Source organism: Hippocampus bargibanti, linkage group LG02, assembly GCF_051943395.1.
Source record: "Hippocampus bargibanti isolate YZ-2025 linkage group LG02, ASM5194339v1, whole genome shotgun sequence".
In the NCBI taxonomy this organism is placed as follows: Eukaryota; Metazoa; Chordata; class Actinopteri; order Syngnathiformes; family Syngnathidae; genus Hippocampus; species Hippocampus bargibanti.
Window position 1 is genome coordinate 13,446,943 of NC_142735.1, and position 13,184 is coordinate 13,460,126.

At 39.7% G+C, this 13,184-nt stretch overlaps 2 protein-coding genes across 4 annotated transcripts in view; one reads left to right on the forward strand and one right to left on the reverse strand.

Annotated features, from left to right (window-relative positions):
- ids (iduronate 2-sulfatase) overlaps positions 1–13,184 on the forward strand; it is an 81,233-nt gene that overhangs the window by 32,580 nt on the left and 35,469 nt on the right. The window lies entirely within an intron of this gene.
- The window catches only part of aff2 (ALF transcription elongation factor 2), a 127,911-nt gene that overhangs the window by 24,952 nt on the left and 89,775 nt on the right, over positions 1–13,184 (reverse strand). Inside the window, exons 11-14 of one of the 2 annotated variants that reach the window (XM_088989481.1) lie at positions 2,966–3,083; positions 1,823–1,928; positions 1,581–1,728; positions 668–883 (exon numbers count right to left, since the gene is read on the reverse strand). In XM_088989481.1, the coding sequence (XP_088845607.1) occupies positions 668–883; positions 1,581–1,728; positions 1,823–1,928; positions 2,966–3,083 (588 nt within the window). Of the gene's footprint in view, positions 1–667; positions 884–1,580; positions 1,747–1,822; positions 1,929–2,965; positions 3,084–13,184 lie in introns of both variants that reach the window. The other variant, XM_088989480.1, reaches the window with a different exon arrangement.

Here is a 13,184-nt window from a genome sequence, read left to right on the forward strand (position 1 = left end):
AGTCCAAACATCATGGCTGGTCTCACCTCCGTTTTATACACCTTTCTTTTCATCCTAACTGAAACTCCTCTGTGAAACATCACACCTGACATTTTTCAAGTACAACCTCACTCTTGTACTGGGGTCGCTCTAATTCACACACATCTATTCAGTCTTGCTGCCACTTCCATTCTTTCCTCTCCTTTCCTGGGCAAACTTCCACCTCTCTAGTTTCTCCTTCACCTGTTCACAATGTCATCTGCAAACATCATCGTCCAAGGAGATTCCGGTCTAACATCGTCTAATAGCCTCACCATAGCCATCACCATAGCGAATAAGAAGGGGCTCAGTATTGATCCCAGGTGAAGTCCCACCTCATAGTTTCTGTGAAATTGCTGCAAATATTGTAGTCAAAGAGTGCATTTGAATAATCAGCACAGATATTTTCATTTCAAATTGATTAATTGCAGAATTTTAACAAAACAGACAAGAGGAAAATGTGTCAACATATTTTCTTCAAGGCAAATATTTGTACTTAGTGACAATATACTGTAGTTTGCATGCCAAGGGTAAGAAAATAACGCCAGTTTTTGACTTTTTCTCTTTTCAGTGAATTTTGTGTGTGCTTTTGGTCATAAACAAAGACACTTTTTCCCTCAGTGATATTGTCCTGTCTTTGCTTCCCAACCTTTGCTGATTTGGTCTGCTCCACGTCTGACTCTGATTATACTCCATACTGTTCGACCGCTCTGTCCGTCTGGGCTGTTTCTTCCCTGTTGTGGTCCTCCTTGGTATAGTGACCTCCGGACCGGAAATCAGTCCTGGCGACAGCCTCATCCTTGACCTCTGAGCATCCCCCGATGCCTTCTGGCTGACTTTGGTCTTCGTTTTCTCCCTGCCCGGGCTGTGAGGCACAAACATTGTTGATATTTCTTTTACTTTGGCTAGATCATTTCAAAACTGTAAAAAAACACGAATGCCACTAAACCTTCACTCAGACAGTCCCACCCCTGTTAAGACCGTTCTTAAAAAAATAAAAAATAAAACATACCTGAATACTTCTTTAAATCATGAAATAAAATGTCCTTGGCATTGGACGAGTTAAATATACATCCAATAAAACACTTGACAAATATAGAGCAGATTATATTGAATGTGGTGCCTCAATAACCTCAAAAGTTATATACGGGTTGTGTGGATGCACAGACTTGCCGTACCTTGCATTTGTCATCTACTGCGCATGTGTGTAAATGTTTTCACTCTTTCCCGTGTCTGCTGATGCAACAAGTCACGGCCAACACAATTTACCAAGGATAGTGCGTGTGTCTGCTTCGTCACAATAAACGCCACATCTGGCGACGAGGAAAAGTCAATTTTAGGGTAGAAGAAATACTCTAAAGTATAGTGAGGTAAGATGGCTTACTTTTCACAACGACCGGACGAGTTTAAACCCGAGATTGAATCATGCTCAGCCTACGTGGAGCGCATGTAATTGTTGTTCGAGGCACAAAATGCCGACGACGGCAAGAAAGTTGTCGTTTTATTGAGCTCAACGGGCGTATCATCATAGGGACTTCTCCGTAAATAGATACAGTTCTTACCAGAATGTTCCCCTGACATATTTGTGCTCCACTGCTGGCGCTGTGGGAAGAGCAGTGCCACTGGATCCACAGGGCTTGCTCTTGGCAGCACCCACTCCTGGCGCTTCACTGCACTGGGAGAACGTTTGCTGATTCTCTGTGACAGAACCTGGACAGCGAAACATTACTGCACAGGCTTTCCAGAAGTTAAAGAATCCCTATTGGACATTGTCACTTTAACATTTGTAGACATATTTACGTACCTGTGCCATGATGATCTTGCGGTGGGGCCACTAGAGGTTTAGGTTGAGCTTGGACTTTGTTCAACCAACTGTCCAGCTGCCATTTGTTAGTTGAGGACAGCTCACGCTGCAGGTTAGCGACAAATATTTCACATATTGCATGGTGGCACATCTTCAACATTATACGGGTATGCATCATTGGAAAGAAAATGTAAACACATGTAAACATTTGTATTGCTTGCAGTAATAATGGTTTAACAAGCCTGAAATTCTCAACCAAAATTGGAAAGGATGAATTCATGAATGGTTGGATGGATGGTTTGATATGTAATTAGATTGATCAATATTGATGCATTCATATTAATAACAAAATAATGTCTTGTACAATCATTTCTAGAGACAAACGGCATACTTCTCTCAAATATTGTTCAGAATCTTTCAATATTTGGTTAGTGAGCACTTTTCTTTTGCCAAGATAAGCCATACCCTTCTCAGGTGTGACGTATCAAACAAGTCGTCTATCAGGACAAGAAAGAAGCAGAAGGCTAAAATGTTCCATGTTGGTATATGTTAAATACGAGTACCATCATTCCACAGGAATATTTGTAGATTGTGTGCAAATTGCAAAGTGGAGAACATTATGTAGCGTCACGTATAATGATAAAGTGATGAGTTATAACTTGATGCGCAATTATATTTTAAAAAAATGATATGGAAGTTGTCTTACATATTTGGACTGAAAAACAAGCTGTTTCACTGTTTTTCTTGTGAAGCATGATGACTTCACAATGTAAAATCAATGTATGCCTTTTGAGAGTTTATCAGACGTGTATGACTTTACAACAGGTCTATCAAGGCAATTGTAGATTGTAATGTTCAATACTCTAGATTGCATTATACTATTTGGGTGAATCTTGTCAGTTGCTTGAGTAAGGGGAAATATTAAAATCAGCGCTCGTTATGATTAAGTGTATACAGCATCAACTAAAGTATTATGTATCAAATAATCCTGACATCTTCATGTATTCATTTGGTAATAGGACATGACAAGAAAGAAATCCAGCTACACATGGTCAAACATTTGTTCTTGGAACAATACCCATCAATATGCATTGTTGTGCCTTTTGTAGCCCTATGTTAACACACACATGCTTGTCATGGTACCTCGGGGGAGTTGGTGTGAGTGGCCTGATTATACTCGCTGTCACTGGAACTGCTCTCTGATTCGTCAGTGTCCGACTCCGAGCTGCTCTCAGATTCACTGCTGCTCCCCGATGCGCCACTTTAAAGGACGGAGAGTAGACAGATTTAATCTAAGTGTCAGTAAGAAGCAAAACAATTGACTACGCCTGATTCACTTGGAACAAGCAAAGCTCATTCATGTCCTTTTACATCTCTAACAGGGTTACATCATGATTCACAAATTGATTCATTGCCCCTCTTCTGTCTTCAATAAACCACCTCTGCTTGTAAGTCTAAATTATTGTTTGTGTCATTCACACAATGATTTCTACATTGAAAATGACTCAGTCAATTCATGTTGTCTTTTTCGCTGCCATCCTTCATATGACGAGAACATTTAGAGCAGGGGTGCTCATTACGTCGATCGCGATCTACTGGTCGATCGCGGAGGTAGTACTGGTCGATCGCAGCGTGACAGTAAAAAAAACATTTGTCTGCCTATCAAACGTCCCGTCACTTGATTGACATACAGGGCAACCATTCAGAACTGAATTTTTACCTTTAGGTCGCCGTGCATGCGTAAACAACGGCGCTAAATGCAGCAAAATTTACAAGCTAGTCAGCGAATTACCTCAGATTTTAAGCCCTTGCTAAAACATATGGTGATCAAAATGAGTGAGAAAGCGGGACCAAGTAAGGGGGCAAAACATATTACTTTCATACGGAATGGGAAAATGTGGAGCGGCATTTTCGGACTGTTCATGGAAAATACGACATTGACTTCCCGCTGAAAAGCCAGCTGAGAAAGAGAACGGTGGACAAACCAAAATCCCAGTTGTCCGGACAGCAGTCATTTTTCACTCAACATACTTCAAAAGAGAAAGCCGCCACCGAAGCATCGTTCCCCGTGAGTCACGCCATCGTTAAAAACAATAAGTCCTTCCAAGATGGAGAGATGGTAAAAGAAGCATTCGTTGAAGCAGCTGACTCCTTGTTCAGAGACTTTAAAAATAAGGCATAGATATTATCTTCAATCAAAGCTCTGCAGCTGTCAAGACATACAGTTACACGGCGCTGTGAAGCCATGGCTGAGGATTTAACCCAGCAAATGTGGAAAGACATCGGAGATTGTGAGTGTTCTCACTGCTGAAGTCCAGGGCTCCTGGACAGTTCTGTAACTTACTCACACAGGAAAAGTACCCCAACATGAGGACATGTGCTACCTCTTTGACTGCATTATTTGGCTCCACTTACTTATGTGAGTCAGCCTTTTCCTACATGAAGATCATTACGTCCAAATACCGTTCCACCATGAATGATGAACATTTGGAAATGTGCTTGAGGCTGGCTGTCAGCAGCTACTGTACAGACTATGCATCCCTGGCTGATTCAATTCAGTGCAAGTCATCAAAGTAAACTCAGGTAATTACAAAAAAATGTTAATAGTTATTTATTATGTTATGTATATGTAGTTATGTATGTTGTGCAATATTGGCTTATTCGGTTATGCAAGGTACATCAACATACATTGTACATACAAAGAATCCTTAAAACATTTGAAAATAATTATGTTTTGCATTTTTGTCGTGGGTAGATCATTTTGACCTGGTAGTTTTTATAAGTAGCTCGTATGCTGAAAAAGTGTGAGCACCCCTGATTTAGAGTCACTGGGTTCTCATGTTAACCACCATGTATTTAGCGGCACTCGTATTTTCAAGGTTGAGAGGTAAAACAGTACTGTACAGGAAAACATGGACCTGAACATTTGTCACAATCACAGTTGCATTGCATCACAGACTCAACCTTTTTACAATTCGATAAATACCCCCGGAACTGCATTTATAGCACCTATCTAACTGGTGTTGGATGTTGACACCCCTCTCTGTTAAGAAATATGGATTTTAGCTCTTTCGAATGACAATAATGTTGAAAAAAAACCTCAGTAGTATGAGACATAATCCACTTTTTCCAGAAATTGCCTGAATCAATATTAATCATGAATAGAAAATGTGATCTAATATGGAGCGATAATTGCGCTCAACACGTTTTCAGAGTGAGTGGAGTACATTTTCTGTTTCTTGACAAAACTTGATCAAGAGCGGCAATGAAATGAATGTCCTTTTCCTCAGGAAGGTGTCAAATTGCATTAAGAAACTCAAATGCCTGGCCTATCTTAGAAATTTTAGTGACATTTTGAAGGCAACAGTGTAACTGCGTGGGGTTTCTCCGGGTACTTCAGTTTTGTCTCACTTTCCTAAAATATTCATGTAAGGCTGATTGAACACTCGGAATTGTGTTAATGTGAGGATGGACGGTTTTTTGTCTCTGTTCCCTGTGATTGGCTGGAAACCAGTTCAGGGTGTCCCCCCGCCTAGTGGCCTAAGATAGGCCACCGACCCACGCGACCGTTGTGAGGATAAGCAGATTAGAAAATGGATGGATTGATGTATTTTGCCATTTAAAGTTGAAAAAAAAACTCAGTCGGATGATACATTATCCACTTCTTGCAGTCGTTGCCTCAACCAATATTAAGCATTAATAAAAAATATAATCACACATCTGTGGCTAATTGCTGAAATACAGTCTTTTGAACCAGTTCAATTATCTCTCCTTGGTGCTTATGCTGGTTCATCTGTCCTTCCACAATCCTTTGAAATTGTCTCCTCGAGGCAACACTGACACAACTTGAGAACGCATACACGCACGCGCAAAAATAGCAAAAGTGTGTACGTGTCTGTGTGTACATGTGTAATTTCAGTCCAAGGCTGCCGTCACAGCAGGCACCAATCTGTGTGAGCAGTCAAGCAGCAAATCCATCAACCGGTCCTCAGGCAACACACATGCACGCGCGCATGCAGGAATTGTGATTTCTTCTATCATTTCTCATCTCCCCTCCTGTTCTCGCAGTCCTGTCTTTCTCTTTCAATTTTAATAGGTTTTCCTTTTAGTCGCCACTGTTAGTGTCACGCGGTGTTTCACTACTCTGCAGTTGTATCCTTCTCAGATGATGAATTTAACGGCAATATTTACTTAGTTTGTTCCGAGATCAGCATAGTGACATTGAGTGGGAATTATTTTCAGCAAAAATAAAATGGCCTAAATCACATTGACAAGCAAATAGTATGTCACACGGTTGCCAATTGTAAAACATTCCTTAGTTTAGACAAAGAAAGGCCAATATTACATGATGAGCCTGACCTCATCTAAATGGTTCTTAGTGTGTCACCTATGTCACATCACTTGGCTGAATGAATAGAATAAATAAGACATCTCAAAGACAATGTATCTAAATGCAACGCTTTTTATGTCAAACGAACCACTGCTGCATGTGAGCCAACAAGTGGTATAAAGAAAGATTGCTTTTGGGAGAAAGCAGGCCAGATTTGTCTGTGTTAAAAAATCTAAATGCCATCTTTTTTTTGATACTCCTTAATTTCCATTTGTGCTGCAATATAAGCAGTCACTTCAAAACATCGGGTGTTGGTCCACAATTTTTTTTTGTGTCAATAGCATCACGTGAAGTTGAAGGAAGGGTGTTTGCCGCTCAATAAGACATTCAATCGAGCACACTCTAGCCCACAGGTGTCAAAGTCAAGGCCCGCGGGCCAAATCCGGCCCGCCACATCATTTTTTTCGACCCGCGAAAGCAAATCAAACTTGTTAAATTCCATGATGATTGCTAAAATCTGAGCCAAAATGTCATATTTTTGGATGTCAACCACAATAAAAGTCATTATTCTTGACTTCAGATTTGAAAACGAGTTATTCATTAATTTGCTGTGTGCTCTATATGTAATATTTGAAGGGATTTAAACATTCTAATGGGTTCCTCAAATTTATAAGGCCCTCGAGAGGAAACCATAACTACAATGTGGCCCACGGCAAAAAATGACTTTGACACCCCTGCTCTAGCCTGTTTTATTCTGGCACCATAAACAATTGTTGTGCAGGAACAAGATGAAAGAAGCTGAATATATGTGTGAAAGTATTACATTTGGCCCGCTTCCCTCCAATCTCCTTAGGAATCAGGCAGCCATCAGCCGTCAAACATAATTTAGCACCGTTGTCTGTGCCAAATTGAAATGCGGCACCAGCTGGCGCAGTCTGACAGGGAAGCATTTCACTGGACACCTTAAATACATCTCCATGATGTCATATCTTAAATGAAGACACACTCTATAGTACACCAAGGAGCGGGTTGGATCACTTTGCAGTCTTGCGTCCCATTTTATGATGGACTCATCTGATGGCCATTTTCAGACTTCTAGACACCAATCACCGTTGTAGTCCTTGACGTGGCCTACACATATTGATTTTTCACATCGTAAAAGGTGAAAGAGCCCGACGACTAGGGTTAAAAACTGCAAGTGTGTGCTTGCTCCTGATACGTTGTGTGGTGATATATGAAATCACACACATAAAGGTATGTTTCTTCTCCCAAAGTAGACATCTGTTGTAGTAACAAGACTCATTTTTGAAAGGCAGTCTAGTGCCACAATCAATCGATCGATCAACCGACCAATCAATCAATTAATTGATACACATAAATATCCAGTCTTGCCCACATATAAAAATCAGTCAGAGTAATCTTTCAACTGGGGATTCGTGAAATGTGAAAACCCCATTTAAAGGCAAGGAACCATATTTTATTTTTACCATTTCGACTTAAGCTGAAATGAACACCACTTACTATAGGAACATTTTCATGCTTATCATGAAAGAAAATGACAAAGTAAAGAGATATTATCATTCAATAAATTAAAGGATCTCTTTTTTGCATTTTAATGATAGTAAACACTGACATTTAAAAAAAGGTTCTTATTGTAACAGTATTTTTTATTATCTAAATTTCAGATGAATAAGAATTGTTGGTTTGAGGTCTTGCGCAACCCCACTTGTGCGTGTTCTTTTTTGGCATCACGGATTCCTCCTTGATTTCATAAACATACACGTTAGTTTAATTGAAGACAAAAGTGTCCAACAGTATGAATGTGAGCGTGAATTGGTCCATTGTCTATATATAGTATACTGGGTATGGCTGGCTATTAGTCCACAGGTCTTACAGGTATTAGTCCACTACCTCCTGCCCAAAGCCAGCTGGGATATGCTCCAGTTCACCTGTGATCCTAATTAAGAAAAGCGCTATAGAAATGATGCATGAAAGAAATGTCAGAATTATTTGAAGATGATTCCACTTTCAGTCAATTACATTCCATTCATTGCATCAGGAGATGACTACGGTGGGCTGTCATGCATGAACCACGACTTTTGGTGTTCTTTTTGTTCTCTCGGCATTGATGGGAAATCTTGTTCATGTAATGTACTGTGCGTCAGAATTAAATAGTACTCAAAAGCATTGTGATAAAAGGAAATAAAATATTCAAGAGCATCTCTTCAATGTTTTAAACTAGATAATTTTTTTTGCAAGCAGTAAAATAAATAACTAAAACAAAACATTTACAACTTGGAACCTGCCGTTTTGGCCTTTGTGTTGCATGGGAAAACATGCAGCCTTTGCCAGACTATCAAAGTGCATCCAAGCATTTGGTATGCGGTTGATCGTTTGGATGATAAAATCATCGCCAACAGGGGAAATGAGAGCCTCACTGCCTTGACAAAGTGATCCGTTGGTTTGAGATGCCCAATGGGCATCACAAGAACCCCATGACCCTCAAAGGATGCCGTTAATTGAGCAATAGCAGCACAGATAGGAAGCTAAGACAGTCCAAAACCCCTTGCTCTTTTCCTTTTGGCTTTTCTCTTGAGGGGTCGCCATAGCAAATTAGTTGCATCTCTCTAACCCTGTTTTGTGTATCCTCCTGTCTCACACCAACTACCATAAACCACTACCACAACATCCATAAACCTCCTCTTTGGTCTCCTGTCTGTCAGTTCAAAGCTCAGCATCCTTCTCCCCATATCTTCACTCTCTGGACATCTCAGTCTGGTCTCTTTGACTTTCTCTAATCTGAGTTGTCCCTCTTATATACTCATTCCTGATACTATCCAACTGCTTCTTCCAACTCTACTTCCTGTCTTTTCTTCAGTGGCACTGTCTCCAGTCCAAACATCGTGGCTGGTCTCACCAGTTTTATAAAGCTAGCTGAGACTCTTCTACTCTTCTATCATACATTTTTCGCTTTTTTTTCGCACGCCTCTTTTCCAGACTCTCCATTAAGTACTCTCCCAAGTACTTAAAATCATCCCCCTACTTTATTTCTTAGGTCTCCCTCATTCACACACATGTACTCCATCTTGCTGCGACTGACCTTCATTCCTCTCTTATAATATATATATATACATTTTTCACACAGTGGTGGTTTTCATGTTAGAAGCTATTTCTACAACATCAACAGAAACTGAGAATTCAAGTAAAATACAGTAAAGTCTCGTTATATCGATATCGGATATATCGATAGTCCCGGTTATATCGATACTATTTCTATGCACGCAAGGAGAAAATTACAGGCAAACAGGGTCGGATATATCGATACTCCCGGTTATATCGATATTTTTTCGGACTCCCTTGAATATCGATATAACGAGACTTTACTGTATGGCCTAATGGGTGATGATGCTTTAGTTTGCAAATTGTTGTCTGACAGCAAGGCAACCAACTTAAAACAAAACTTAAAACAAATTGCTGACTTTCATGAATAAAAAATGTTGGCAAAGTATCTGTAATTCCCACAAAATGTGATAACAACGCAGCCACATCTTTCAGTTGCTGATGTGCTTTAAACTAATTTCCTGCTCTTTATGCTCTGCCTCATTTCCAATGTCTTCCGTTTAATCTTAATTAATTTATTTCAGAGGAATTCACGTCGGCTGTCTTGAATCTAACACACCGTAAAGCCATTTAAAAGCGGATGTGATTAAATGTGAATGACTTCAGAAGGGTCATTCATTCCATTTTGAGAAGGGATTATAAATAATGTTGATTCACAAGATGACTCATGATGAAGTATAAGGCCAGAAACATGATGGATTTCCTTTTGAAGCTCTCTTGTGTCAGGCTTGTAGATCCGAATATTGAGCCTCACATCAAACACTTGATTTTTTTTTCCTCCCCCCAATATTGTTGTTCGATGATCTTACAAGCACGAACTATGCCAATTGACAGATGTTTGTTCAATTTCTTGTTAGATCTATTGTTCTTTGTTGTATCACGACCCTTAGTTTTTCAAGGGTGGTCGCAACCCGAAAGTGCTGAGTATTTCTGTGAGCACAATGGATCTGACAAATGGTCATTCATATTTGGTGTGTACACTATAGGAATAAACAGACATGTTTTGTTATTATCATACAATCTGTTTCATTCCAGACCGAATGGCTATCGAGTTATTTTTGGAGAAAATTATTAAAGTCTCCAGGCTGCTTGTGTTTGCGTTGTGTCAAGGAACCAGCAGGAGTAGAATATCAAAGACAGATAGTGAGCAGTCATTTTCTTCCTTCCGTCAATCATTAATCAACAAAATCGATGAGCCTCTGACATCACTGAACCGAGTGGCTTCGAGCCACAGAGACAGAACTCTGATCAGATAAACAGTACGATGTTGTGGAGTGTGACAGCGGACGATACTTCTTCACAACTACAATTAAAGTCCGAGGTAAATACAGTAAAATATAGTCCCTTAAATTGGCAAGAGAGCTCTGCAAATGTAGAAGAGTCATGGTGGTATTTTTGGGATATTCGAGTGAAGATGTGGACACCATCTGGACTCATCAAATCATCTTCCACTTGGCAGAGCTTGCCCCCTGCACAGCTGGCTGTCCAATATTCCTCCCTGTCTCTCTTGAAATCACCCTCACACATTTGTGTTGATCATGTGTGTTTTCAGCACCATTTGAGATCGAAGCAATTTGATTAATCTAGCCAATATTATCCTTTAATATGGTGCTTCTCAAATAGTGAGGCGCGCCCCTAGGGCCCTGTGAAGGGGAACATGTTGTCGAATAAAGCGCAACTGCACCTCCACTGCGTTCGGGGGTCAGTGGTGCTCTCATTGGCAGAGTGTTCAACGATGCTATTGATCATCGCAAACACTCCAAATTGACCCTAGATCTGAGTGTGAGCACGGATGATTGTCCGTCTCTGTGTGCCCTGCAACTGGCTGGCAACCAGTTCAGGGTGTACCTCAAAGGCTCCCTAACGACAGTTGGAATAAACTCAGGCACACTCGCGACCCTCAGCAGCAGAACACTTCAACATCATGACCATTACATCGTTATCAGGCTACTCTAGAGCTTAATGATGAGCTGATCATTTGCCTGAGGTGTGTTGGAGTAATGAAATCTAAAACACAGCCGATAGTGACCCACCTTTTTTTGTAATTGCTGTATTTAAAAAAAATGCTCAAGATTACCTTAACTTCAATGACAACATTCAATTAAGACTTTCTGGTTTGAATCTAATGAAGAAAGCTTTGTGATCACATTGATTCAAATCCATGATTTAAAAAGACTTTTGACACATATTTTACTTTAAATTCTAAATTGAGCAAGTCAGGGGTATGAACATCGACCTACCCACTCGAGTCATAATTATTCTTTGCGCGACAGTAAATTGCTCACTAGGATTAATTTCCAGATTATTTTCTTACAGACACACCTACAATACACTGTCTATAAGAAAATAATCTGGTTTAAATTAGATATCAAGTAGGCAGGATGCACTTAGTACAACTATTGCTCACTAGTAGTTTGCTCCATGACTTGTGCTAATTAATGCAAGTTGAATCATTACCGTCAATTGGGACATCATTTAAGAACATTATAGAACATATGACAAGCAGACAAGGTTGATTAACAATTAGAAGAAGATGTGGTAAAAGTGTTGTGTACTGGGATGGGATATCTGGGGTAGGGAGATGGTGGTCTGGTGGCAGAAAATACAATTAGTAACATTGACAAAATTAAAACTATAGATGCAGTCTATTTATATTTAAACATTTTGGTGTGTGTGTTTGTTTGCATGTTTGTGCGCGGGAACGCGTGTATGTGTTTCTATCGGATATCGCCCATGGATTGCTTGTAGCAACATCAGTTGCAGCATCCCTGTGGATACATGTCTATGTGTGTGTGCTCGGTTTGCTCAGGCTCATTAGCAGAGGCAAAAGTAACACATGGCCTGGGGCACACACAGAAACAGGGCACATTCTCTTTCCAGCGCACACACTTACACACATGCGTAGATGCGTACACAAATTCACATGTGTCGACTGTCAACACAAGCCTAATTTGTGAAATATTTTGACATTCTCATGCACCAGTTGGAGCTTGACTTTTTAATGACAGGCTGAATGCATTTCTCTCAGCACATTAATCTCTCGTGTATTTTTTAATCAGTTATGTCTCAAGTACAAAGTAGACACTTTGAAAACATACATTGACAAATAAACAAACAATGGTCCTGTAGATTGTGATTACTGTAAAGAGTGATAATATTTACATGAAGACGAATGTAACATTTGTTCATAGCTATAAATATATTTTCAATCAATGCTTCAAATTTGGACAATGATGTAGATACAAAACTGCATGCATGGACGTTTTCAGCATGACGTCCCTGATCTGCTGGTGAAAGGACACCTTAATCCTCTCCACTTTCATCTATGACTGCTTCAAACAACAAAGAGTATGCAGAAAAGTGGTTTACATCGAATGACTGTCTTATGTGTAGTGTGGTATTATTTTGTTAGATTATTTTGTTATTATGCTATTATGACATCGAGATGGCACAGCGAGAGTTCTTCTACTTTCTTCCTTATATAATTTTGCTCCTGTAAATTGAGAATTTCTCCATTGTGAGATGAATAAAGGTTTTGTTGTTTTTCTTCTGCATATTATTGTCTAATCGCAACAACAGATTAATAATATCCCTCCAAAAGTATGATTAGTGACACACACACACACACACACACACACACACACACACACACATATATATATATATATATATATATATATATACACACACACACACAAATGAGTGAGATTGATGAAACAAGCTTTTCATTTCACTTTTTCCATCAAAATTCAGTGACGAGGGACTGAATTTGATCAGACCGAGTGCAAGTCTTTGTTTTAGTCAGAGGCTTTCAGACAATAATCAAGCTGACAAAACTACAAACAACATCATAAAAAAACTAATGGGGTACATGCAGACAGATGTGCGGTGGTTTATACATGAACCAATAAA